This window comes from Myotis daubentonii, chromosome 1 (genome assembly GCF_963259705.1).
Source record: "Myotis daubentonii chromosome 1, mMyoDau2.1, whole genome shotgun sequence".
NCBI classification, from domain to species: Eukaryota; Metazoa; Chordata; class Mammalia; order Chiroptera; family Vespertilionidae; genus Myotis; species Myotis daubentonii.
Window position 1 is genome coordinate 182,494,204 of NC_081840.1, and position 27,238 is coordinate 182,521,441.

At 36.4% G+C, this 27,238-nt stretch overlaps 2 protein-coding genes across 7 annotated transcripts in view; one reads left to right on the plus strand and one right to left on the minus strand.

Annotated features, from left to right (window-relative positions):
- Positions 1-11,679, plus strand: part of PAQR3 (progestin and adipoQ receptor family member 3) — a 91,371-nt gene extending 79,692 nt beyond the window's left edge. The window contains exon 7 of the mRNA XM_059667614.1: positions 11,662-11,679. The gene's annotated coding sequence lies outside the window, so the exon portion shown is untranslated. The remainder of the gene's footprint in view (positions 1-11,661) is intronic.
- The window catches only part of BMP2K (BMP2 inducible kinase), a 139,058-nt gene that overhangs the window by 58,652 nt on the left and 53,168 nt on the right, over positions 1-27,238 (minus strand). For 5 of the 6 annotated variants that reach the window (XM_059667542.1, XM_059667551.1, XM_059667559.1 and 2 more), the window contains exons 3-7: positions 26,668-26,773; positions 18,239-18,381; positions 15,206-15,327; positions 13,045-13,126; positions 8,623-8,755 (exon numbers count right to left, since the gene is read on the minus strand). In XM_059667542.1, the coding sequence (XP_059523525.1) occupies positions 8,623-8,755; positions 13,045-13,126; positions 15,206-15,327; positions 18,239-18,381; positions 26,668-26,773 (586 nt within the window). The remainder of the gene's footprint in view (positions 1-8,622; positions 8,756-13,044; positions 13,127-15,205; positions 15,328-18,238; positions 18,382-26,667; positions 26,774-27,238) is intronic. The other variant, XM_059667579.1, reaches the window with a different exon arrangement.

Sequence of the window (27,238 nt, forward strand, 5' to 3'; positions counted from 1 at the left end):
AAAACCATCCATCAGGCCATCCTATATATATATTTCATAGATCAGCTCTACTCCAGCTAAACACTGAGGCATATCTGCCAAGAAAGAAAGCTTCAGTTTAATTTTAAGTATAGTTGGTCCAAAGCCATTTGCTCTCACAATAATGAAACCTCAATTCTAGTATTTTTATTAACTCCCACTTCATGGCAATTAAACTGTATCATTTACAAAAACATGCTTTTGAGGGGAAGGAGTGAATTAAGGAATCCATGTGTCCAATTCATCTAAGAAATTAAGTTTTAAAGAGAAAAAGAGGCAGAGAAGCTAAAATACAGCCTTGTTTTTCAATTAAAGTGATCGTGTGAACCATCATGAGAACACTCCCAGTGCCCCTGATTCCACTGCAAATGTACGAGTGACTTCTAAAAAGGTGTCCTCATAGACATGAAAGGCTTTTTCTCTGCTCCTTTTAATTGGGTGGATCTTTCTATCGACACAAACCCCATTAATACAACCTGAGAAGACAATATAGTCTCAGCATAAAAGGCAGTGTATGATTACCCATCACAATATTTCCAAGTGATGTATAAGACATATCTGATTAAATAACACTTATCTCAGGCAGCTGAATTATGTTTGTATTTATTTTGCACTGGGAAGTAGAACCACCATGCATATTCCAACAAAAAGAGCAGCAAAAGGAGCTGCTGCTGCTGTAGCAGTGGTGAAGTTAAATTACGGTTTAATTAAAGGCTCAAGCCAAAATTAAATAAAGGAGTTCGAATTCAAGTTACACAAAACCATGGCTCCAAGCCTAGCCTATGTCAAAGTTACTAGTATACCAGCATTTTTAATATAACAGCACATTTAATAGGAAAAGACTTTGGATACAAGTATCAAAAGAAATGTTCCTACTTAAAATTTTTTTCCTTCCAAAAAGACACCTTTTCTTTGCCACAGACTGCCACTTATTATGGTAATTTACCTGAAAAGAGAAATACCCACTCTAATTTTGCAACCAAAAGTACTTCAAGCATTAACTTGTTGTTCTTATCTGTTAATCTATGGAGATTATTATAGAAACTTACATGTTGGGCATATGTGCACTATATACCAACTTCTGTGGACTAGTGAAGTGAAACCTATTTTAACAGCCATAATAAATGTGTTCAATCGTAATTAAAACATTAAATGGCACCATAAATATGTAAGCACAGTATAGTTGGGATAGTCCTGGTAGCTGTTCCTAAAAGTTATTATCAGAGCCCTCTTTTTACATCTCCCCAGGTGGTAACCCAGAGCCACTGACTGAAAACCTCCAAGGAAATCCTATCTTAATCTTTGGTTTCTTTTCAAAGATACAGTAAAATTTCTGACATTTTTTTTTTTAAAAAAAGGGAGAAAAGAGAAGGTAAGGGTGCATATAAAACAAGATTAGCCATGAGTGGGTACCCACAAAAGCATCACTGTACTGTGTGCTGCCTCTATTTTTTAAATTTTCATAATAAATTTTAAGTATATTATAACAAGCTAGTTCCTGGTTTCCCACAGAAAGCATTAAAATAAATTTATTTATTCTCAAAAATATAAAAAAATAACAAGTGCTGGTGAGAATGTGGGAAAAAAGGAAATCCTTGTGCACTTTGATGGAAATGTAAACTGGCACAGGAAATGTATATTGGAAAACAGTATAAAGGCCCCTCAAAAACTTAAAAATAGAACTACCATGTAATCCTTCAATGCTACTTCCAGGTATGGATTGGAAGAAACACAAACACTGACTGGAAAAGATATCTGCACCCCCATGTTACTGCAGCATTATTTACAATAGCCACAACATGGAAGCAACCTAAGCGTCCATTGATGGATAAATGGATAAAGAAAATGTTATACACACACACAGAGGAATATTATTCAGCCATAAAAAGAAAGTAAATTGTGCCATTTGAGACACCAGGGGGGGAACACAAGAGCATTATACAGGGTAAAAGAAGTCAGACAGAGGAAAGACAAATACCTATGATCTCACTTGTATGTGGGATCTTTAAAAAAAAACCACAAAACTCGTAGATACAGAGAACAGATTGATGGTTGTGAGAGGTGGGGGCTGGGGTATGCGTGAGGATACAAACTTCTAGTTATAATATAGATAAGTCCCGGGGATGCAATGTACAGTATGCTGACTATAGTTAACAACACTACTGTATTTTAAAAGTTGCCAAGAGAGATGTTAAAAGGTCTCAGAACAAGGGAAAAACAATGTGTAACTATGTGAAGTGATAGGTGTTAACTAGAATTATTGTGGTAATCATTTCACACTATACAGGTTGTCCCCCAAAAATATATACACACTTTGAACAATTATAAAGGTAGTGTTTATTAAATACATTTCCTTTTCAATATGTAATAGAATCAGCTGTTAAAGTGTGTATACACATTTTTGGGACACCCTGTATACATATACCAAATCATTATGTATATACCTAAACCTAATACATTATATGTTAATGAAAAAAATAAATTTAAACCTAATAGATAAGCTGCTAAGAGCTGAGATCCAGAACCATAAAGCAACAATATGTTAGCAAACCCAAAAGCAATAAAAAAAAAAAAAAGCTTTCCTTGCTGTTCATTATGATTCATTACATTACTGCATAAAATAAGAGATAAGAAAAGTAATTAGCCGAAGCCGGTTTGGCTCAGTGGATGGAGCATCGGCCTGCGGACTAAAGGGTCCCGGGTTCGATTCTGGTCAGGGGCATGTGCCTGGGTTGCAGGCACTTCCCCAGTGGGGGATGTGCAGGAGGCATCTGATCGATGTTTCTCTCTCATCGATGTTTCTGGCTCTCTGTCTCTCTCCTTTCCTCTCTGTGAAAAATCGGTGAAATATATTTAAAAAAAAAAAAGAAAAGTAATTAGTTATATTCTGGAATATATTATAATTTATGGTAGGCCTTTGATAAATCCACCATTAACCTGCAAAACCAACTTCTGCTTTGAAGCATCCAAAGAAATCTCTGCAGGAAAAGGATACACTATTGAGTATCTGAGAGCAGATGCCCTGATCCTTACCCAGAAAATCAGAAATCAGGTTAGCTCAGGCAGATTTACATAGGTTTCAATAGTACTGGTAGTGGTAGTTAACACAGCTGCAGTGATGTATTAAAAAAGCCATCTCTTACTGAGTACTTAGACATACCAAGAAGCACTTTTCATAATTCAATTTTCACAATAAACCTAAGAAGTGCTTTTAATATGCTCATTTTAGAAATGAGATAGAGATAAACAGAGGTGCCCAATATTCCATACTAAATAAGTGACAGCAGATGCAGCCCAGGCCTTCTGGCTCTTACTCTTAATCTCCACATGTACTTCCCTAACCACCTTAATAGAAGCTAAAAGAAAGGTGAGGCAGCCAGCATTCTGTCCATGCATCATAACTGTTACAGTTTTGCTTCTCACTCTCCTCTAAATATTGTCTAAGTACTTTTTAACTCTTAGATCCATAAATAGAAAATGCTTCTCTCCTCATCCCCAATCCACTTCCTCTACTTGTCTATTGGAAAAGTTAACAGAAGCTAAGAAAAAAAAATGTAAATAACAGAGTCAGTAAATAACTGATTCTGCTACTTAAGAAGTCTGCAGAAAAGTATATAAAATTGTTAAAAAGAGTTTTATGGATAGTATCTATATATATAAAAAGGCAGTGACCATGACGACAGAAACGACCATTCAACCGGTCACCATGCAGTACTAACATAGATGCATAGACACAGGTAAAGTCTTTGAGTGAACTAAGAATGAACAAGGCAAATGCTTGACTTCACGGAGCTCGCACTGTAAGAAGGTTAGGTCAGGGATGAGAATTCAAAATTGCCACCAGCACAAACCTGAGGTGAGGCTTCTCAGAGCGTCCAGAGATATACCCGGTAGCGAACTGGGGGCTGACTGAAGGGCTGGCGCTGACATGAAGGTGGGGACGGTCTGGATTCCCCGGAGGAGCCAATGGCTGCCTAGGACGGACCTTTTGATGCTGACTGGCATAGAAACCGACCAATCAGAACCAAATCTGGGTGAATAATGAGGAGCCAATGGCTGCCTAGGAGGGGGAGCTTTTGACGCTGACTGGCATAGAAACCGACCAATCAGAACCTAATCTGGGTGAACTGTGAAGGCAGAACCTAAGGTGGGGGCTGAGGAGGGGTTTTAAGAGCAACAGCTGTTTGATGTAAGGTGTAAGAAAGCGGTTCAATTTGTTAATAACCTGTTTGGCAGTATAGTGCCTATGACTGGCTATCAGTCCAGATATAGGGGTTATGTATTTTTGTCTGCCAAGAACATTTCCTCCTGCTGAAAAAGGCTTCCCTGCCCCCCATTTAAGCAATCCTATCCTATATAATCTATCTATGCTAATAAAAGGGTAATATGCTAATTAGACGGGGTCAACCGGCCACCTTCCTGACATCCGACTTCCTTCCGGACAAAGCCATGGTGGTGGGGTCGATGCAGAGGCAGTTAGGGGTGATCAGACTGGCAGGGGAGAGCAGTTAGGGTTGAGATCAGGCTGAGAGGGGGTTAAGGGCAATCAGGCCGGCAAGGGAGGGCAGTTGGGAGCAACCAGGCCATCAGGGGAGGGCAGTTGGGAGCAGCCAGGCCAGCAGGAGAGGGCAGTTGGGGATGACCAGGTTGGCAGGGTAGGGCAGTTGGGGGCAACCAGACCGGAAAGGGAGGGCAGTTGGGGGCATTAGGCAGACAGGCAGGTAAGTGGTTAGGAGCCAGTGGTCCTGGATTGCGAGAGGGATGTCCGACTGCTGGTTTAGGCCCGATCCCTGTGGGACTGGGCCTAAACCAGCAGTCGGACATCCCCCAAGGGGTCCCGGATTGGAGAGGGCGCAGGCTGGGCTGAGGGACAACCTCTCCCCCACTACCCCCCACACGAATTTCTTGCATCGGGCCTCTAGTCTACACTCATAAAAGAAAAAGATGCAAAATGACCATACCTTCATGATGCCCACCAGCCAATCAGGAGTAAGTATGCAAATTAACCTCATCGCCTCTGTGGAGACAGACAGCAGGGAGGAGGCAGCTCCTAGCACAGCACAGCCTGCTTGGCTGACCCAGGAGCAGGGAAGCGCGGCCTGCAGGCAGCTCCCAGCATGGCAGGTCGTCGCCGCTGCAACCAGGGAGCAGGCAAGCCCAGCTGGCAGGCAGCTCCCAGCACGGTCTGTGACAACCCAGGAGCAGGGAAGCGCGGCCGGCAGGCAGCTCCAAGCACGGCCTGCTTGGCCATCACCACAGTGACCTGGAAGCAGGCAAGTGTAGCCCACAGGCAGCACCCAGCACAGCCCGCTTGGCAGTCGCTGCGGTGTGGAGCAGGCAGGCCCCACAGAGAGCAGAGAACCACGGGGAGCAGGCCTAAGCCAGCAATAGGACATCCCCTGAGGGCTCCCAGATTGGAGAGGGTGCAGGTCAGGCTGAGGGACACACACACACACACACACACACACACACACAGTGCATGAATTTCGTGCACTGGGCCTCCAGTATAATACTAATTATCCTGGACCAAATAGTGATAATCAAAAGTATATTCAAATACACTTATATAACCGCAAACCATACAGTTTTACAAAGGTTAGGCATGACTATTTCATTTTCAAATATCCTCATTACATAAAATTGATGTAAGCAGAATTAGTAATTCTATTAATACTAAAAAGATTTATGTTTTTACTGCTTTATTTTATAATAATGTGAAATCAAATATACTGCATAAATAGACAATTGGCAATAAAAAGTTACACTTTCAAAAACTATGTGCACAGCTAGGCACTTCCTGGTTTTCTGAATGCAGGATTTATCTGAAAGAAATATAAATCACTAATTACAAAGCATAAAAGTAGACAGAGAAATCTAAATAGGATCGTGGGAAACAGGCAAGGTCACATGCGAAAAAAGTAAAGAAAAAAAAGAATACAATTACAAAGAGTCTAAATGTTTTCTGAAAACATTACATTATAAGTAGTACGTTCTGGTTCCAAAAAATATCTACTCTGTTAAGCTTTACTACTAAGACAATATTTAAAAAGTAAAGTCCATAAAAATCCTTTGACAGGAGACAAAATACCAACATTACTTGAATACTTTTATTTTATTCAGTCTTTCTTAAATTTCTGCCTACCTCTCAGAAATAAGTTCAAAAACATTAATACATGGTCAAATTTATACAAACACTGATAAAAATGAAAATCTATGCATTTAGTGACAAGTAAAAGAAGCATACGTTGCATCAATTAACTAGGATCAATTAAATCCTACAATTATCAATAGTGGTTAGTTTTCAACCTTGCCGTTACAAACACAGTCACACACATACACACAGAGAAGGGAAAAAGATCAAACCTAACACAAGAAAATAAGATCTTCTTGCTATTTTAGTCAAATGAAATCACAAATCAGGGTATGTACTGTCCAGTCTCCCATACAATATTGTCCAATGAGAACATTCAGAATTCCTAAGACATTGCAAATAAAAAAATAAGTTTAACTTCTTCAATAAAAAGTTAAACTTCAATTAGCCAAAATAAATTCCTTCATCTATTCTTTGAGAATTCCATTTAATTGGGATTCTTACATGCTCATGATGCCCTAATTTTTGTACAATGAAGGAGGAAACTGACTAGATATGATAGAGTGGGTTATGGATCTAATGCTTATACAAATACACTCTAATGGTATGTTTGCTTTAAAAAATTTTCACATTCTGCAAAATGTCAGGCTAAAATTAACAGGGCTAAGGGGAAAATAGATTTGGAACAAACCATTGGAAAAAATGTCACCAGAGCAGTGACAAAAACATTAATTGGTACCTAGGAAGATAACCTGGACCACCCAGACAGGTCGATTAACTTGGCTGGAGGAGGCTGCCACAAGGATAAAAAAACACATCAAAACAAGGCTAGGAGATACTCAACCAATAAAAGTGGAACCTGACCCAGAGGGGCTGCTCTTCAGGAGTCCACCATTAGTAGGGAGCCACACAAAACTGACAGGTACATCTCTGGTAAGAAAACTCCAGGTACAAGCACTCATATTTATTATTCTCCAATCAGAGCTACAAGTGTTTTCGCCGGAAGTACGACAGCCAAGCTCAGGGCTATTTCCTTTCCCCTGTAAGTTATAACACCATCTCCCCAACCCTATTACTGGTTCCCCTTGCCTAGGAAAACATCCCACATTCAGCAATGTAATTTTTGTGTTCAACTGGTATAATTCTCTAATTTCTAACATGTGTGAGCAAAACCACATTATAGGAATCAAAAGACTATGCTTTAAATATGTTTGCAAAGCAAGGGTAGCTATCCTTTTAACACTTTCTTTTGACCATTTTTCTTTTGGGTACTTCCTCTTTTTTACTTACATGAGTCGCATAAATTACAAGAGTTAGTCATTTGTCAGATGTGTAACAAATTGTTTTTCCAACTGATCACTTGATTTTATGCTGAGGTTCATGATTGTGGGTAGATTTTTTAATGGTTTAATTGTATATACTAATGGCTTCATCTTTTCTCATTCCTGAGATTTAATGCCTCACTTTTAGACCACCCATCACAGTGTTATAAGTAGATTCACACCTGTTTTCTTCAAATACATTTTTTACATTTGTCTTTAACTTATCTGAAATTTTAGCATAAAGTTTAAGGCAGAAATTCAGTCTGATTTTTTAATCTACAAATTGCTATTAACTCTGTACTTCCATCTATTTTCCCCCGCTGAGTTGAATTGCCATTTTTTATCATACAAAGTATCCAATATGTTTAGATTGACCCTCTTTTCTTTTTTTTCTTTTTTTTATCTTTAATTTCTTTATTGGTTAAAGTATCACAAATGTGTCCTCATCCCCCCATTAACCCCCTTGCTCTGTGTGGTTAGAGGCTATGACAGGGAATATTTAACAGGGAGAAAACAGAGTAGAAATGCTCGACACACTTTAATTCAAACAGTGTTGAGAGGTACTGTTTAAATACTGCAGCTTCCTGATGAGCCTTTCCCTCCCCAAATCATCATTTTTTCAGAAATTTTACCAAGTATGTATGTAAGAAATTAAATTAGAGAACCTATCAAAAGGGGGAAAAAAGTCAGAGTAGGTTAGAAGGAAAAGTGAAGCATTCTTTTGAATTCAAAGGCCCATAGGACTATACTTCTGAGGCACTTAGTTTGCTTCTGATAACCATTTTATAATCATAAAGAACAGATGTTAACAAGGGTGGCCAAGTAAGCTACATCTAAGATTAGCAATACTTTGATCCAAAAAAAGCAACAGATCTGGATATTTGGATCAAAAGAACAAAGACCAAATAATTAAATGTTATGCTTAAGTTTTTCTAGAAATTCCAGTTTCCTTAATTACATAATCTCTGTGTTCTACAAAAGCTTATCTAGGGGCTTAATGTACTAGTTAGTAATTAGGCTGTTTTCATTCCATAAAAGTCTATAAACATCGTTTTTAATGTTTTTCTTTACTATAGCATCATAAAATTATAATAAATGAAATTAAAAGTCTAGATTTAGGCTAAGGGATGTAATAGCAGGCCCTATGTACAGTATCTCATAATTGTGTCATAAATTTTTCCAAATACTCACTTATTAAGCAATGGATGTTATGGGAGTAACGTGAATTGTCTGGGATGGTGAAGCTGCTATCACAGATAGCAACCTGACTCTCACCAAAAGGAAGAGTGAAGAAACAAAGTTTATACAGTAAACATCCCAGTGCCTGTAAAATAAAGAAGCATGAATATCATCAGAATTCAAATAAACAACTTAACCACAAGACATTAAACCAAAAACTAAATTTGTTATTTTAAAAAAGACTAATGTTTTTATACTGAATTAATCTTTTCACAAATTACTTGCTTAAACTAATTAATGAGCTTATTTGTTGAGAAGACATTTAACTATCATTTCCATGTTTTTCTATCACATCTGTGGATAGCTGGCTAAATTAATACTATCATAGAACTCTAAATCATAAATAATATAACTAAAATTAGAAGTGGTTGGTCCCTTTGAGGAAAAAAATTATACTTTTATTTCTTTCACAAGGAAAATGTATATTTAGTACATAACTAGCATATAACCAACTAGGTAAGCACAATACTCCTTCTAGCAGCATTTTTTAAAAATTCACTATAAAACATGTTTTAAAATCCTGGGATTCCAAACGAGTTAGCCAGCACAATTAAATTTATTAGACACTAAGCATGTGTCATATTTCATACTATAAAAATTAGTCTCTATTTTTCTGTATAACCCTATGATCTTTATTCTATAATTTACTAATCATATTTGTACCTGGATAATCTATATTAAAATTCAAAAAGGCAGGGCTCTGTCTGCTTCACAGACATCACAGCATGAATAAATCTACTTGCTGACAACAAAAAACAAAATACCCCAAAAACAAAATTGTAGCTAAGCTGCTAACACAGCTCAAACCAGAGAGCCAGTAATGAAATGTAATTTTCAGGTCAAGAAATTATTATGTTGTCAAAAGATGTGTAATCTACAAGCCTTAACTGTGTAAGGGGTATTTCTAACTCTAAACAGATTGTACGAACTTATCCAATAGTTAGTAAACAATTTTATCAACAATACTAAAATTTGTCCTTACCATCTAAAAATCAGCAAATCAGTTTTGCTTTGTTGAATTTTCTCCACATACCAACTTAGCAAATGCAACTAACAAATACTCTAAGCTTTATAACTATTTTGAAGATCACAATATACAGAAACACCTGTGTTAAATAATATTAATTTACTAACAATTACTTTCAACATTTTAACAGTGCTCTAAGGAAAAATTTAAAGGCTTTAGAAATTTCAATATATCCTTTCAAAGACATTACAGGGTTATTTATTATATGATTAACAAAACTGAAGATTCTGCCCAGCCAGTGTGGCTCAGTGGTTGAGCATCGACCCAGGAATCAAGAGGTCATGGTTAGATTCCTGGTCAGGGCACATGTCTGGGGTTTCGGGCTCAATCTCCATTGGGTGGTGTGCAGGAAGCAGCCAAGTGATGGTATTACTCTCTCATTGATGTTTCTATCTCTCTATCCCTCCCCCTCCTCTCTCTCAAGAAAAATCAAAACATTTATTTAAACTGTGAAGATTCTGAATAGAAAAATCCAGTAAAATGTGGCTTTAAAAATTTTATGATGCTTTGTTTTATAAGTAAGATATCTTCAGCATATATGCAGTAAACTGAGGATAAGGCTCCTTTAACAATAATAAAAAATACTATTAATGGTGTAATATCTGCATTAAATTACACTTTCTCCTACCCAGATGACAATCTCCAGTGGTCGGCAAACTCATTAGTCAACAGAGCCAAATATCAGCAGTACAACGATTGAAATTTCTTTTGAGAGCCAAATTTTTTAAACTTAAACTATATAGGTAGGTACATTGTTATTAACTTAATTAGGGTACTCCTAAGGCTTAGGAAGAGCCACACTCAAGGGGCCAAAGAGCCGCATGTGGCTCGTGAGCCGCAGTTTGCCGACCACGGGTCTAGGCAAAAGGGATCTCCATTTTAGCCAGTTTTATCTCGTCAATCAGACCTTTAGTAATGTGTCATGTGTTACAGTAAATGTTGTGGGAGTACCCAGTTAACAGTTTTAGACAGCAATGTCAGTATACTTAAAAACATAAATCTAAAATACTCTGCTTCATGTTGTTTGAACACAATGAGGTGTCCTAGTTTTTTCATACCAAAGGCATTTCCCTCTTCATCCATTTTATATTATGAGACTTGTTCAAAAAACAAGAGAACAAATGTCATGATTTTAAAAGCTATCACCATCCTCCATTTTCTTCATCAAAAGGTAACATGAAGCATCTCCCACCTAAAATGTGGTAGCTTACTTACGTTTCACCTGAGCTAAGACAAGCATCAAAAACACCATGCAAATTAAAGTTCTATCTCTGTCAAGCATATAAACACAGCTTCTGTTTTCTGACTATTTTTCTTGCTTTTTTTTTTTTATCTTTGAGTATGTACAACCCCATAATTATACCAAGTTAGCTGTTAGAGAAATACTACTCCATATACTAATCTATAAATGGCACAAATTTTAAACTTATCACTGACAACTTAGTATGTTGCTTGGCAGGCACACTAAGTCTGGTGAAAAATAAACAACAAAAAAAGATTCCCCTCCTTTTTGTTAAGATACTGGGTAACCCTTGATGATTTCAAAACAGTATTGAGCTATGATGTCTGTTGTTTCTTCTGTTGTTGAAATAGATTTTTAGGTAATAAAGATTTCAACAGCCAGTCACAAAATTAGGTCAGTAAACGCTTGCATAGTCACCTCTTCTAATATTTTCATTTTATCAATTCAGATCCAACTGAATTTGCTTTCTACATTATACTACAAACCATTTAATGAGTCAAATGTTAATGTTGAGAAAAGCAAATTAAATTTGAGTTATCCAAGCTGGTGATCTAAAAGCAGTATCAAATTAAACCAAACTTATTCATGGTGTGATTCAATTATGTGTATGGTTAAAAATGCAACTACCACAAGATTTAAGAAACACCATTTGGTGAAAAAGTATATATTATGTGGAAAGATAAAAAGATATCAAAGCTATTCTTTTTTTATTACCTTGCAGGAATATTTGGGCATCCCAACCCCAAGAGGAAGAGTCCAGGAGAAGAGAACCAAGGAGATATTCATTTTATTTTACACATTACTTTCAACTACTTTCTGAACACTATGTTTTAAAAACAAAATAAACATGATTTTTCTAATAAACTCTAGAACTGTTTCCAAAGGATTTTTTCCCTCTATCCCTAACATGGTCACTAGTGACAAATATAGCTAAATACTAGCTGAAGTTAAATGAATTTACATTTAAAGTACCTCCCTGCTAGTTTATTAAATACTAGAGGCCCAGTGCACGAAATACGTGCATGGGTAGGGTCCCTAGGCCTGGCTGGTGTGGTGATCAGGGCCGATCAGGTTCCCCGCCTCCCCGCCTCCTCCTTCCCTCGCTCCCTCAGCACCCTGCTGCCACTGGTCACCCATCATGTTCCGCGCTGCTCCCTAGTGGTCAGCGTACGTCATAGGGAGCGATTGAACTCACAGTCTCCTGGTCGAACTCCAGAGGGGACAATTTGCATATTAGCCTTTTATTATAAAGGATTACTAAAATATAGTTTGCTTATGAAATAAGTAAAAAAGAAGTACTGGCGTCTATATATATAAAAGTCTAATATGCTAAGTGTCCGACTGTTCACTATGATGCGTACTGACCACCAGGGAGCAGACGCTCAATGCATAGGCATGGAAACATGAAACAGACTGATGAATATCAGAGGGAAGGGGGAAGAAGCAAGGGTGGGAAGAGATTAACCAAAGATCTTATATGCATACTAGAGGCCCGGTGCATGGATTCATGCACCGGTGGGGGTCCCTCAGCCTGGCCTGTGCCCTCTTGCAATCTGGGACCCCTCAGGGGATGTCAACTGCTGGTTTCAGCCCAATCCCCACAGGCAAGTCCTAACATAAAGTTCAACTTTATAGAAACACAATCTATCTTAATAATTCAATCCAGATATATATGATATGCTAAATAATAAAAAACTTGATATATATTTTAGTCAATGACATGTTTATAATCAGAAAAAGTTGCATGCATGTTAATTTCCTAAAATATTCTAGAAAGTTATCAGTGTAATTTCCAGCTTTTCCATAAGGTGACCAACCAAAATTCCACTCAATCAACACTCATATCTAATCTAAACACTAAAAAATATCATGATAAAAAGTTCTATTATATGGAAGCCCATTACTTGCTTTTTTATACCTAAGCTTTCCTTCTCAGGATTAAGAACAAAAAATGTTCTATTTTCATCACCTGAATAAGAATCTCTACTATACAACACTTTTCTGCTTATTAGGAAATACCTTTTGGGAACAGGGGGCAAATAATCAATTGAACTCAAATTTTTAAAATTTGGTTAGAGAAAACGTCAACCTTTCTTGGCCTTACCCAGATATCAGCCTTGGTGGTGATGGGTTTCCCTCCATAAAGGTTGATCATTTCAGGGGCTCTGTATGACAGAGTTGTATACCTGGCAGTAAATAAGTAAAATGGAGTGGAGATATAAAAATAAAATAAAAATACAGATACTACATTGTTTCTACATAAAATGCTGCAAAAAATTTCTCTGTTCAATAACATTAGATAAAAATAATACTACTTTTAAAAGGCATTAAAGTCTATCAAGGATTAAACAATACAAAACATGTACATATACACATTTTTATTCAATAAGCACAATAGCATCTCTAATGATAAAAACTTAATTCTCTTTAATACAAAAATTTTAAATAAAGACAATGTATTGGAAACATAGTTTTCCTTGAGTTCTTTATTTGAAATAATATAACACTTAAAATATCCTTATCAAAATATTTTAATCAATTTAAAAATAAAACTTCTTTCAAAATATTAGTTTATATGTTCACTTAAGGAGTTTGTTTTCATGGACTCTAACGTACTTCCTTGCACAGGGCAGTAAATCTCCTTTAGGTTTGTTTTTATAATTGTAGTTTTAAAAAAATGTAGGTGCCATAATTTTAACTACACTAATTAAGTACAATTCTAATACTGCCATCATGAGCTATTTGGAATTATAAGACACTGAATATTAACCAATATAAAAACCCCAAATACATTACAAACAGAATATTTTAATGAAGTAGTGCTCGATTTCATGGCAGAAATTACAAAAATATGGAAGAACTTCCTGTATCATGGCATAACTTAAAATTCATTTTGACTGTTTATAGGTTTTATTTTACACTAAGTGTTCTTAAAGGTGAGCATTCTACAATCTTACTGATTTCAATGACCCTGATTGGTGGGACATTCTGAATGATACAGAGAAGCAACCCAAGAAACCAGAATATGAAATGCATGCAGGCAGGACTTTTGTTCACTGCTAGCCTGCAGCCACCCCCTTACTGCTATCCTTCAGTGTCCACTACATTGAAGGCCCTAAATAAATACCTATTAATTAAGTAAATGGTTGGGCCATTAACTCTTCAATTGAGCCACAAAGCACACCCTCATAAGTTTACATTCATCATTAATGCAAAATTCTATTAAACCTTAACTATACTTCAGATCTCAACAACAAGAAATAAAACCTAGCAAGTTAGAGGTGCTTGAGCAGAATCAAAGCAGCCATTATATATCACAATCCAATCTTTTTTTTTAAAATTGCATTCGCAAGAAGTTAATTCTATAATTTATTGTTCTTGAATTCTTTAGGACATTTATATGTTTACTAAGGAGTTTGTTTTTATGGAATCTAATATAATCACCATAAGCTAAGTTCTCTGTTAAAAATACATAGTCTAGAAATCCACAGTGCTATACAACTAAGCCAGGGTAATATCAGCTCTACTTGAGCTATTTCAAAATATAAGTTACAGTTCAAAAAACAACTCCTAGACAGTTTAAAACAACTGAGAATTTGTGAAGAAGAGGGCAACTCAGGAAAGGCAACTACTTACAAATTCCTATTCTAACAGATCTTTCTGCAGTCTGTATCATTTTATTAAGGTAATCTAAGACTTACAAACAGTTCCATTTTCTAAAACAGAAAAGTCTTAACAAGTATTCTAGCAGCCATGGAAAGTACAAGAATAAGGAAACACAAAGCAGATATGACTTATTTTTCTACCAGAGAGCTTTCCAGTACACTATTACTAAGTAACACATTTTCAACAGTTTTCAATACATACAGAAGTCAACTTGTTAATATTAAATATGAAGTAAGTTTAAATAAATGTTTTCAAATAATTTAATTTTTCCTAACAAAAACAGTACTACTAAAAATAAAGATACTTAACTGAATTCAACAATCAGTGAAAACTGCCTTTAACGGATCCACTCATTACTATAGCTTATTTAACAACTTTCTTGATAAATGTGTTTAAAACGTAGATGAAAACTTGTTTCCATGGTAAAATGTATTTCCTATTTAGCTAGATCAGACATACATTAATCAATGTCTATGGTATAAAGGTATTTTGAAGAAATCTATGAATGGAATATCTAAAATATGTATCAGCAGAGCCGATCACAGACCCAAGTTAACTAAAATTCCCTTAAGACAAATGCAATAAAGATAAACACTTACTTTTTAATTTCTTCTTCTACTATATTCACTCCATCTTTTTGAGGATTAAGAAATTTATTAGTGGCACTGCCAAAGTCACAAAGTACATAGTTTCCACCATCATTCAACAAAATATTTTCTACCTTAAGAGGAAAAAATCAATAATTAGTATTATTTTCAAAATGAAGATTATCTTTTTATAACCATGACCTTACACAAACATTGACGGGTTTGTGATATATACATATACACATACATACACACACACACTATATATATATATATATACCCCTGTATAAAATACCTCAAATTATGAGGAAGGACAAATGAATCAGACAAAAAATATACTCTACTATGTCTACTGCTTCTCTTACTAAAAACAGATAAGTGCTTCTTCCATCTCAGGATGATTTTTGCAGGGGACAAGAAACCCCAAATAAATCCTCTCTAAAAGTGCTTTAGTGAAAGAGAGGAACTTGTAGCAGTCACAGTCTGTACTATAACTCCATTTCTCTCCATTTCTGACACTTTACCTTATCTATAGACAAGCAATAACAAAAAACATTAAAATTCTAACTCTGACTTTTCATACCATTTTTATATAAAATACTATACTGAGCCCTGGCCATTTTTGCTCAGTGGTTAGAGTGTCAGCCCATGTACTGAAGGGTCTCGGGTTCAAGTCCCAGTCAAGGGCACGAACCTCGGTAGCAGGTTCTTTTTCCTCGTCGGCACATGCAGGAAGCAACCAATCGATGTGTCTCACATCCATGTTCCTCTCTCTCTCTCTCTCTCTCTCTCTCTCTCTCTCTCTCTCTCTCTCTCTTCTCTCTCTCTCTCTCTCTCTCTCTCTCTCTCTCTCTCTCTCTCTCTCTCCCCCTCCTCCCTCCCTTCCACTCTGTCTAAAAAAAATCAATGGAAAAATCCTCAGGTAAGGATTTAAAAAAAAAAAATCTATTCTGAAAAACAAGATTTGACTTTATGCCTTAACTTTGGAGATTAGAGTTGTAGTAATTTAAGTGAACAAATTACATGCAGTTTCTAGAACAGGATAGTGTGGATTCACAGCCCAACTTTGCTCCTTCACTAACATGCATACCCTTGGACAATTTGCTTTACCACTCTGTGCATTAGTTTCCATCTCTATAAAATGGGGGAGATAGTATCTATTATTATAAAAAGTAAATTAATTAAAATATGTAGATTGCTTAGAACAGTGGCTGGAATACTCAACCACTATAAGGTAAGTACTCAACAAGTGATGCCATTTTATTACATTTTTCCACAATATTTTTTATTATTTTTTTATATATATTTTTATTGATTTCAGAGAGAAAGGGAGGGGGAGAGAAACATCAGTGATGAGAGAGAATCATTGATCAGCTGCTTTCTGCACGCCCCCCACTGGGGATTGAGCCCACAACCCAAGCATGTGCCCTTGACTGGAATTGAACCCGGGATCCTTCAGTCCATAGGCTGACGTTCCATCCACTGAGCCAAACCAGCTAGGGCAGCAGTTCTCAACCTGTGGGTCGCGACCCCTATGGCGGTCGAACGACCCTTTCACAGGGGTCGCCTAAGATCATCCTGTATATCAGATATTTACATTACGATTCATAACAGTAGCAATATTACACTTATGAAGTAGCAATGAAAATAATTTTATGGTTGGGTCACGACATGAGGAACTGTATTTAAAGGACCAGAAGGTTGAGAACCACTGAGCTAGGGCAATATATGTTTGTTTGTTTTTTATTTTTATGACATGGTCTTGGAGAGCAATTCAATTTCTCTCAATCCTATCAAAATACATTACTGTTTCCTTATAGTTTTTCTTCTAGATTTCATTTTAGTCTACTTTTTAGAAGATTTGCACACAATAAATATCTATATAAGAAATCTACTTAAAATACATAAGTTTGCTTAAATTTACACATGTAAAAAAAACTAAACATATGAAATATGGTCTATACTAAATTGTGCAGTAAGACAATTCCAGTTTTAAATCAGTAAGACTCAGATAAAGTATCTACATGAAAAAAGTTAACTTTTAGTAATTTTAAAAAATCTAAAAAAATCATACAAATTATTAGGGAAATGTAAAAGTTGTATATTCAAAAGAACTGAAATAAACTATACTGGTTACCCAAATTAAGGGACATAGTCATGCGTTTCAACCTTGACTTAACTTGTGTCCTTTTACCACAGGGTTCCCTGGGTGATGTTTTCGTGGTTATGAGCTATATTCCAAGTAACATCTATTTTCTTGCATCTTAAGAGTATCTTATTATCACCTTTCATAAATTTTGTATACTCAGTCAGAATTGAGATTCACTCGTTCATTCATTAAGTATTAATTATTGAGAGCACACTTGTACCAGGCACTGTTATAAAAGCTTGGATACATTAATACAAAACAGAAAAATCATTGTCCATAGAAAGCTTATATTTTAATGGGAGAAGACAGAAAATAAACAATAGCATAATACATAAGCAAATTATATAGTATCTTAGAAGGTGAGAAGTGATAATAAAAAGGAGAGCAGGTAGAAAGCAGGAATGTTAGATTGTAATTGTAACTGAGGCAGTGTAAGACAGAACTTCAGTGAGAAGGTGAACTTGAGCAAACTTGAAGAGTGAAAGGTTAGCCATGGGATATCTGCTCATAAAGAATTTCAGGAAGAGGAATTTTTGGAATCTTAATGTTGGTGGGTACCAAAGAAGACACCTATAGTTTTACAAGGTATGTGCACTGGCATCTCTAGTAATATGATACCAGAAATGTTCGATTCACTTTGGGGACTTTTTCCAATGTAATAAGGGTATCAGATACAAGAGGTCTGAGTGCACAAAAAGGTTAAAATATAGTATGACTTTAAAGATAATCACCACCCAATCTACAGCCAGTCTTTAGATGACTTCAGGAAATGCAGCAGGGGACAAAGGCCAAGCTCAGTTCTAATAAGAAAAACTGATTTAGATGAAGATTGCCCAAGAACATTTTAACTTGAAACTTAAAAATGCATCAATACATGAGGATTCTAAATTTTGTACCTTCAGATCCCGGTGAATTATTGGAGTCTTACACTGATGCAACCTCGCAACAGCTTCACAGGTATCACAGAATATCTGTAACACTTCTGGTTCCGTAAAACCTGTCTGCAGCTTCTTATTCATCTGATTCACTACCTGCCCAGCTAACCAAAAAAGTAATTTTGAGAGGACATATTTGTATACATGCAGTCTATCACAAAGAAATTAGGAAATGCAATTATGGTCTCAGGTACTAGGGAATTGGCTTTTTCATAATTCTCCTGTAAGGATGCTTATTACACCATGAAGGACTGATTCAATGAAATACATTTTATCATATTTTACATCTCTAACATGAGAACATCTTACATAGATGATGTCCTGCTAATGCAATTGCCATGTTTTAACATTTTAACATATCTGAAATCAGGGTGTACCTTATCATTGACAGCATTTTTTAAAAGTTTATTTCACACTATGCTAATTATTGGGTAAACAATGGTAAACAAAAATAAAGTTGCTATTATCATAGAATTTATAATTTAAAGGCAGAGGTAAACATTAAAAAGTCACACAAATAAACACGTCATAATTATGTACGATCCTTTTAATAAAAGCCTAATATGCTAAGTGTCTGGTCATCCAGTCATCAGTTCAGTCAATCAAAGCATAATATGCTAATGATACGCTAAGGCCCCTCAACCGCTCGCTATGACACGGACTGACCACCAGGGGGCAGACAGTCAACTGGTTGACCAGTCACTATGACATGCACTGATCACCAGGGGGCAGACGCTTCGACTGGTAGGTTATTTTGCTGCTGAGGTCCAGACAATCAGGACTGAGTGAGATGGGCGGACATGCCCTGGAGCCTTCCCATGGTCCCTCCCTGGCTGGCCAACTTCCTGCGTCCCTCCCCGGCCCTGATCATGCACCGGTGGAGTCCCTCGGCCTGGCCTGCACCGCCTCACAATCTGGTACCCCTCAGGGGATGTCAGAGAGCCGGTTTCAACCCAATCCCACAGGCCAGGACAAGGGACCCCCCAGTGGTGCACGAATCCATGCATTGGGCCTCTAATAAGAATAATAAGAGAGAAATCTATGTTTAAATTGGTGAAGGAGGATGAGGAAAAAACAGTGCCAGATAAGGCCAATCTAAGGAAGTGATATTTATGTTTACAATGAAGGGTAGGTAGGAATTAACCAGGAAGAGATCTGGAACAAGAGCAGATTAGGGATAACAAGTGGCAATTACAAAGGCCTCCAGTTTGGGAAAGAGCTTAATGACTTTAAGTAGCTTAAAGAAAGCCAATGTGGACATGGTAAGGTGAGAAGAGACGGATGAGGCAGAAAGCAATCAGAAATACTTACATTTAATTTAAGAACCAAAGAAACTTCCTTACCTGAGTTTTTAAAAGTCCTTGACTGAGGGATAAGGGAATCAGAAGAGTGGAAATGGATGATAAGAGGCTAATACTCTAAACTAGGTAAGGGATAATGGGCAGAGTAACTTACTAAAATTAAATAGCCACACATGAGTCCTGAGAGAATATATAATAATAATATACAATATACCACAATACTTGCAGTCTAATAATGACAATTCTTAATTATTAAGAAATTAACTATCATATTTTAAGAGCAAAAGTAAATATGTGATTCATTCAGAAGCTAGTCTGATAAAAATCATGTTTGGGGATTTTAAAAAGGCAAGTTTATGTTAACTTGAAACTTTCTTTTAACAAGCTTGAATAAATAATGCTTGCTACTTTGAAATCTTTAAGAAGGTGCATATATAGCTGTTCCTTTTATTTTTACTGTCTCAACAGCATTTTCTTGTATTTTCTGAAATAGTTGTTTCTTTTCTTAGAATTTTAAAGCAAAAAGAACATGAGCGCTAACCGGTTTGGCTCAGTGGATAGAGCATCAGCCTGCGGACTCAGGGGTCCCAGGTTCGATTCTGGTCAAGGGCATGTATCTCGGTTGCAGGCACATCCCCAGTAGGGAGTGTGCAAAAGACAGCTGATCGATGTTTCTCTCTCAGCTATGTTTCTAACTCTCTATCCTTCTCCCTTCCACTCTGTAAAAAAAAATCAATAAAATATATTAAAAAAAAAAAAGAACATGAACATTTACCTATCAACTTCCAACTTTCTGAAAACACAAGCCCATTTCACTGTAATTTGTTCAGGGTATCTAATAAGAGTGAGGTGCCTGACCAGGCAACAATTTCCTTCACCCTCTTGTCAGACACCCTAACTCATTTTGACCCAAAATTTAACGGGATAAAAAATGTTTTCTAGGTATTCATTCACATTCTTGAAATATCATTTCACAGCTAAAGAAATGAAAATCTTAAACTCATTTCACCTCTTCTAAAGGTTCAATATTGTAATGAATAGAATGAATTTTAAACAAATGTTAATCCTCTTTCTTCCATTGAGAGATATTTGAGCTAATAACCTTGAATGACAATATTCAGGTCCCCCCCAAAAAAAAACCAAAAAAAAACTAAAAGCTGTATTTGAGCTGCATTTCTAATGTAGACACAAAAAATATTTTATTATTCAAAATTAAACTCTTCTGAAAATTATGTTAAAGTAAGGTTATTGTAATGAAAAGTATGACTTAAATATATATATACTGAAGGTCTTTTAAAACAAGATGCATAGAGCTCTCAAATCTTGCCATATTTTCCAAACAGGTATCATTTCCTAAGCAAAATCTTATATACTCTTGCCAATTTCAGCACTAAAATAAAAAAGTCAATATTTCCCTAACCTCTCAAAGTAGGCAGCCAACCCTTCCTTTCTGATTATACAACAGAATAAGGCAGAAGTGGCAGTGTGCCAGTCCCAAGTCTAGGCCTTAAGAGCCCTCACATCCTCTACCTGCCCTCTTATGTTTCTACCATGTCCATGGAAAAGTATCCCCAGGATAGCTTGTCAATGCCAGGAAGATGAGAAATATGTTAAAACCAGTCCCAGCAAGCCGACTGGCATATGAGCAAGCCCCGTCAAAATGAGTGGTGTTACCCCACCAAGTTCACCTAGAACTGCTGGCCCATTGATAAAAAGCAGTAATAAATAACTGTTGTTTTATGCTATTGAGTTTTGTAATGTTTTGTTACTAAGCAAAAGCTAACAGATTATCCATAGGAATTTCTGTAAAACATTCCCCCCCCCCAAAAAAAGCTCTTTTCATAAAATAATTAAGAATATATTCAAAATACTAACTCTGATTTCTGAAAGTTTGGTAACCAAAGCACATAAAACCTCTCTTAAGCACATTAGCAAATTAAGCAGTGTCACATCATGAACCTGCAGAGATCTAATTCTGGAGAAAAGATGATTGTAAACATTTGATACTTGAAACCATGGTGGGGTATATAAGCTACTTAACATCTACTTTCTATACAGTTTTCTCTCTACATAATGCAAAACAGTGTACCTGAACTATATATACAACACTGACTCCCTCACTAAAGTACCTTCATTCTTAAACAATTTTATGTAAACAATTTGTTTTTATGGAGGAAGTAAAGGGAGAGCATTTTTGCTCACCCATTCTCTACCCCTCCAATCCACTGGGAATTTCTCATTTATTCATCTGAGAAAAGGAACTGAGCATACTCTATTCAGATTCTCTAACTTATCAGGTAAAATATTTAAAGAAAACTTGTAACATAATAGAGAGAGCATATTAACAAACAGGGGGGGAAAAATGCCAGGAACAACAAAAAAAAAATTCTTTTAAAGCTATAATATCTGTAAAAAACAAAATATCTGCACCTAAAACAAGAGCAAGGTATATTTTAACAAAGAACAACAATATTGAGAGAACAAAAAAGAGTTCTTAGAAATTAAAAATAACATGGCAGAAATACAAAATTCTATAGAGGAGCTCAAAGATAAATTGAAGGAATGCTCCCAACACAAGCAAAAAATAAATAAATAAAAGAGAAGAAAAATCAAAGAAAGGAAATCAGAGAACCGATCAATCTGTGGCAGGATAGTAAGAAACTAGGAAAATTCCTGGACAAGTGGAATGGGGAAACTGAGACCAGAAAATTAAACAAGGCCAAACAGTTTGGGCAGCTTCCAGCCAGCTTATGAATCACAAGACCTTATCCTCCCCAACCAAGGACACTTGAGAACAAATGGTTTATACAAAGAACCAATTAATGCCATTTGTGACAGCTAAACCCAAGGACAGATAAAGACTGGGGCACAAACAACAAAACCCCAAAAGCATTTGGATGGTATCACTTGGGGGATGTTAGGCAGGAAAGATAGTTGTTACAGCAGAGGGAGGAAAAAGGGAAAAGAAAAAGGGAAGTTTATCTCACCCAGTGAACAAAGAAGTCAGTAGTCTTGGGACTTGCCAAGATAAAAATCACCAGATGTTCTCACAAATTCTGGGAAAAGTTGCAACAATGTAAAAGGAGGACTCTGAAATCTAGTCTATCCTGCAGGGGAACTTTGAAACCTATAGGCGGGGCAAGTATAAAACCTTTCAACCCCCACAAGGCAGTGCACTCAGGCTGGCTGAGTTGCCCACTTGTGCTTTATGCCAAATATATTCTTAATAAATTGGCTTGTTTTACTTCAACACTGCTGTCACTTGTCTGCTTTATCGCAAGTATGACAAGAGCCAACTTGACCAGCTCTCCAGTAACAAATCTAGGAAGACTAATACCCTAAAAATTAAAAGTCCAAAAGAAGAGAACAGAGAAAATGAAAGAGAAAAAAACTGAGTGCCCAGCAAAAAAAGTACCACCAAAATGATCCATAACCAAGGCACATATATCTTGAAATTTTATAATGCTGAGGATAAAGATTTAAAAAGTGTCCAAGGAAAAAAATAGGTCACATTAAAAAATTGAGAAAGCGTAATGCATCCAACTGCCCAATAGTAACAGCAGAAAAAAAGTAATACCTTTAAAATTATAGATCAAATTATACCTAAACTACAACTCTTTATCCAGCCAAATTAACAAATATGGATGTAGAATAAAAATATTTTTACATATGCAAGGTTTCAAAAATGTTTTCTTCCAGTCCTGGTCAGGTAGCTCAGTTGGTTGGAGCATTGTCCTGATTCGCCAAGGTTGAGTGTTCAATCCCTGGTCAGGGCCCATACAAGAGTCAACCAATGGCCCTGGCCGGTTTGGCTCAGTGGATAGAGCGTCGGCCTGCCGACTCAAGGGTCCCAGGTTCGATTCCAGCCAAGGGCATGTACCTTGGTTGCGGGCACATCTCCAGTGGGGAGTGTGCAGGAGGTGGCTGATCGATGTTTCTCTCTCAACAATGTTTCTAACTATCTTTCTCCCTTCCTCTCTGTAAAAAATCAATAAAATATATATTAAAAAAAAAGGAGTCAACCAATGAATGAATAAGTGGAACAATATATGAATATTCATAGTCTCTCTATTTCTCTCCCTCTCCCTCTCTCTCTCTCTCTCCCCCTCTCTCCCTCTCCCTCTCCCACCCTCTATCAATTTGAAAAAATTTTTCTTCCATAAATCCATATCAGAAAACTAATGAAAATGTACTCTACCAAAGGCAGTAATAAAAATAAATGGGGCCCTAGCCGGCATGGCTCAGTGGATAGAGTGTCGGCCTGCAGACTGAAGGATCACAGGTTCTATTCTGGTCAAGGGCATATGCCTGGGTTGTGGGCTCAATCCTCAGTAGGGGGCATGCAGAGGCAGCCAATCAATGATTCTCTCTCATCACTGAGATATTTTAAAATATATTTTTTAAAAAAATAAAAATAAGTGGGAGGCATGAGTAGCAGAGTCGAAAATAGGAGGAAGGCAAAGGGAATTCGAAAAATGACAGCTAAATGCTGTTCAAAATTAAACAGAACTAAGTCTCCCAAAAGGATGTTTCTAAGGAAAGAAAAAATGAAATTGACACAAATATTAAAATGTTTACGTGTAGTGCGTAAAGATTTACACTTTATTGGGAAATGTGGGGCTAAAATACTAATATGTATAAAGAAAACACAGCAAATAAAAATTGGCATAATTATAAACTCCAGGAAAAATAATAATAAGTATAAGAAAAAAAATGCAATTACAGGCTATTACATGTCATAATTTAACGGCAGACAAAAAAATTTAAACACTAATTATTAATTTAATCCAAAAGTTGAGACTACACTACACTGACAAGTAAAATCCTCATCTTTCCTTGAAGATTAGATCTAAAACAGAAAATCAGCACTAATAAACTTTCCAGAGCCCAGAATCACATACTTTGTACCCTGATTTTCTAAGTTGCTTCCTTCTCTTTCATACTCTAAGAACCTCACTAAAACTACCAATTCTTCTCTACAAAATGCATTATAGAAATACAGAAATAAACATGAGAAGAAGCATCTCGAATATTTTAAAGAGCATGTCTTGGAAGAGAGGGATGGGGCAGGAAGATATTGATTTAGCCACAGCTTAACAGATATATTTGACTTTTTAAAATATATACATGAATAACTTTGATCAAAATCAAAATGTCATGTAAGAAAAAAAGCTTGTTGATTCAAACCAGATTTTTTAAACTGTTAATTTTTAAAAAGCAAAAGAATGCCTTCCTCAAAACAATTTGTCCCCTAAATATTGGAAGTTCCTTTGGTCCCCCTTTTAAAATGTCTTCTGGTGACAATAATTTAAATTCATCTAGGGTTATGATTATGCCCAATTCAATTATCTTTAAAAAGTTAGGGCTACTGGTCAACTATAATCCAGCTAAGAATTAGAACTGATAATGCTAGATTCAGGAAAGTGAGATAGAGAAAATCAATATCTTCTCCTTAAAGAGATCAAAATGCTTTACAGTAGAGGACATGCAAAATGAATGAGAGAAAACAATCAGGAAAACATTTAACTTCTTATATTATAAATGAAAATAAGTTAAAAATACATCACAATAGATATTATAATATTAATTCATTTTATTTCCCTCTGTCCTCCCTTCTCAGGAGACTGAATGAGACCATATTTTCTTCAGTCTGCAGGCCGACGCTCTATCCACTGAGCCAAACCGGTTTCGGCGAGACCATATTTTCTACATCACCACTACATCATCCTTCTCCTACAACCTTAAGGAAATGACAAGAGTTTCTGGTATCACAATTAAGAATCCGAACTGTCTTAAGACAATCTATATAATGAAAGCCTAAGCAACCATTATGGCAGAACGACCAGAAGGTCCAGCCACTATGATGGGCACTGGCCACCACGGGGCAGATGCTCAATGCAGGAGCTGCCCCCTGATGGTCAGTGCACTCCCACAGGGAGAGCGCTGCTCAGCCAAAAGCCGGACTCACGACTGGTGAGCGTAGCAGCAGTGGCGGAAGCCTTTCCCGCCTCCACAGCAGCACTAAGGAGCAGCGAGCCATGTGGTGAGGAGCAGCGAGCAAGCGGGCAGTAAGGTGCGAGGGATCTTGGACTGCGAGAGGGTACAGGACAGGCTGAGGGACTCACCCCTCTGCCCAGTGCATGAATTTCGTGCACCGGGCCTCTAGTCTAAATATAAACCAGGACTCCCTAGAGCCCAAATTGCCAGATACAGTATGATTTTTTTTTCTAAGTTTGCAGGAAATAGATTAATTGCCCTTTCATGCATAAAGTAAAAAAAATTTCAAGGATTTTTTTAAAGTTATATTATTATTCTTAAGGCATACTATACAAGTAATTATTATTTTTAAATATCACATTAGGTCCAAAAAAATATGGTTTTCTACCTTCTAATATCTTACAAAAGAACCCCAAAATGCCAAATAATACAAGTTTATAAAAATTATAGATCAAGCCGAAACCGATTTGGCTCAGTGGATAGAGCATCGGCCTGTGGACTGAGGGGTCCCAGGTTCGATTCTGGTCAAGGGCATGTACCTGGGTTGCGGGCACATCCCCAGTGGGAGATGTGCAGGAGGCAGCTGATCAATGTTTCTCTCCCATCGATGTTTCTAACTATCTCCCTCCCTTCCTCTCTGTAAAAAAATCAATAAAATATATTTAAAAAAAAAATTATAGATCAAAATAATCCTCTGAATTTATTACATTTAATATGCTGAAAGATAACATGGTAGAGTGCTGAAAGAAATCTTATAACATAATGTAATATTGATACATTATGCCCTTCTTGGCTAGATTATAAAAAAATTGTATAGGAAGCATGAAGTGTAACTGCTCTTTACCTGCTTAGATTTCCTATTTTAAACCCAATAGCATTTTCTTTGTCCATTTATCTGCTCATATCATCACTGCAGCAACTATAACTTAGGTTTTAAATATTTTTAACAGCATTCCTTAGACAGATGATTAAAGCTGAGATTGCAGTAAGTGTCTAGAATAAAGTGACAGCTGTCCTGGGAGAGACCAAGACACCTACTAACCTATTTTAAGGCCTTTTTTAAATTTCAAACAAATGCAGAAAAACACTTACCTCGACAATATTCCATTAAGATAAGTACTTCCCATACATTATCGCTAATTGAATTAATGGCACAATCCAAATAACCCACAATGTTTTTGTGACCAGATAGCTCTTTCTGTAAAAAAAAAAAGAATTGAAAAATATACATTTTAAAGCTCTATCATTGCCAATGGTTTGAAGTCTTAATTAATGTACTTAGAGAATTTCATAAAGTAAGACAGGCATGAGTATGGAATCTGACATATTTCAAAATAGTTTCTATAGTCCTGATGGAAAGTATTTACATGTGACTGTCATTTACTGACAGGCAAATATTCAGTGAATACTTATCTTAAAATTCAATCAAGAAGAAAGATGGTTCACTCGAAAGTAATAGTCTACAAAAGTGAGTGTACAAGTTAGTCCTTAGAGATTCAAGAATAAAATATCAGAATTTTTACTTATATTTATTTTTATCTAGAAAAATAATAAGCTCTAATACAGAGATGCACAAGGTAGGTTTACAGTTGTGAGTACAAAAAACAGAGTTTATTTTGTATTTTCCATACAAATAACTGTAAATCTACTTTTGCCCATCCCT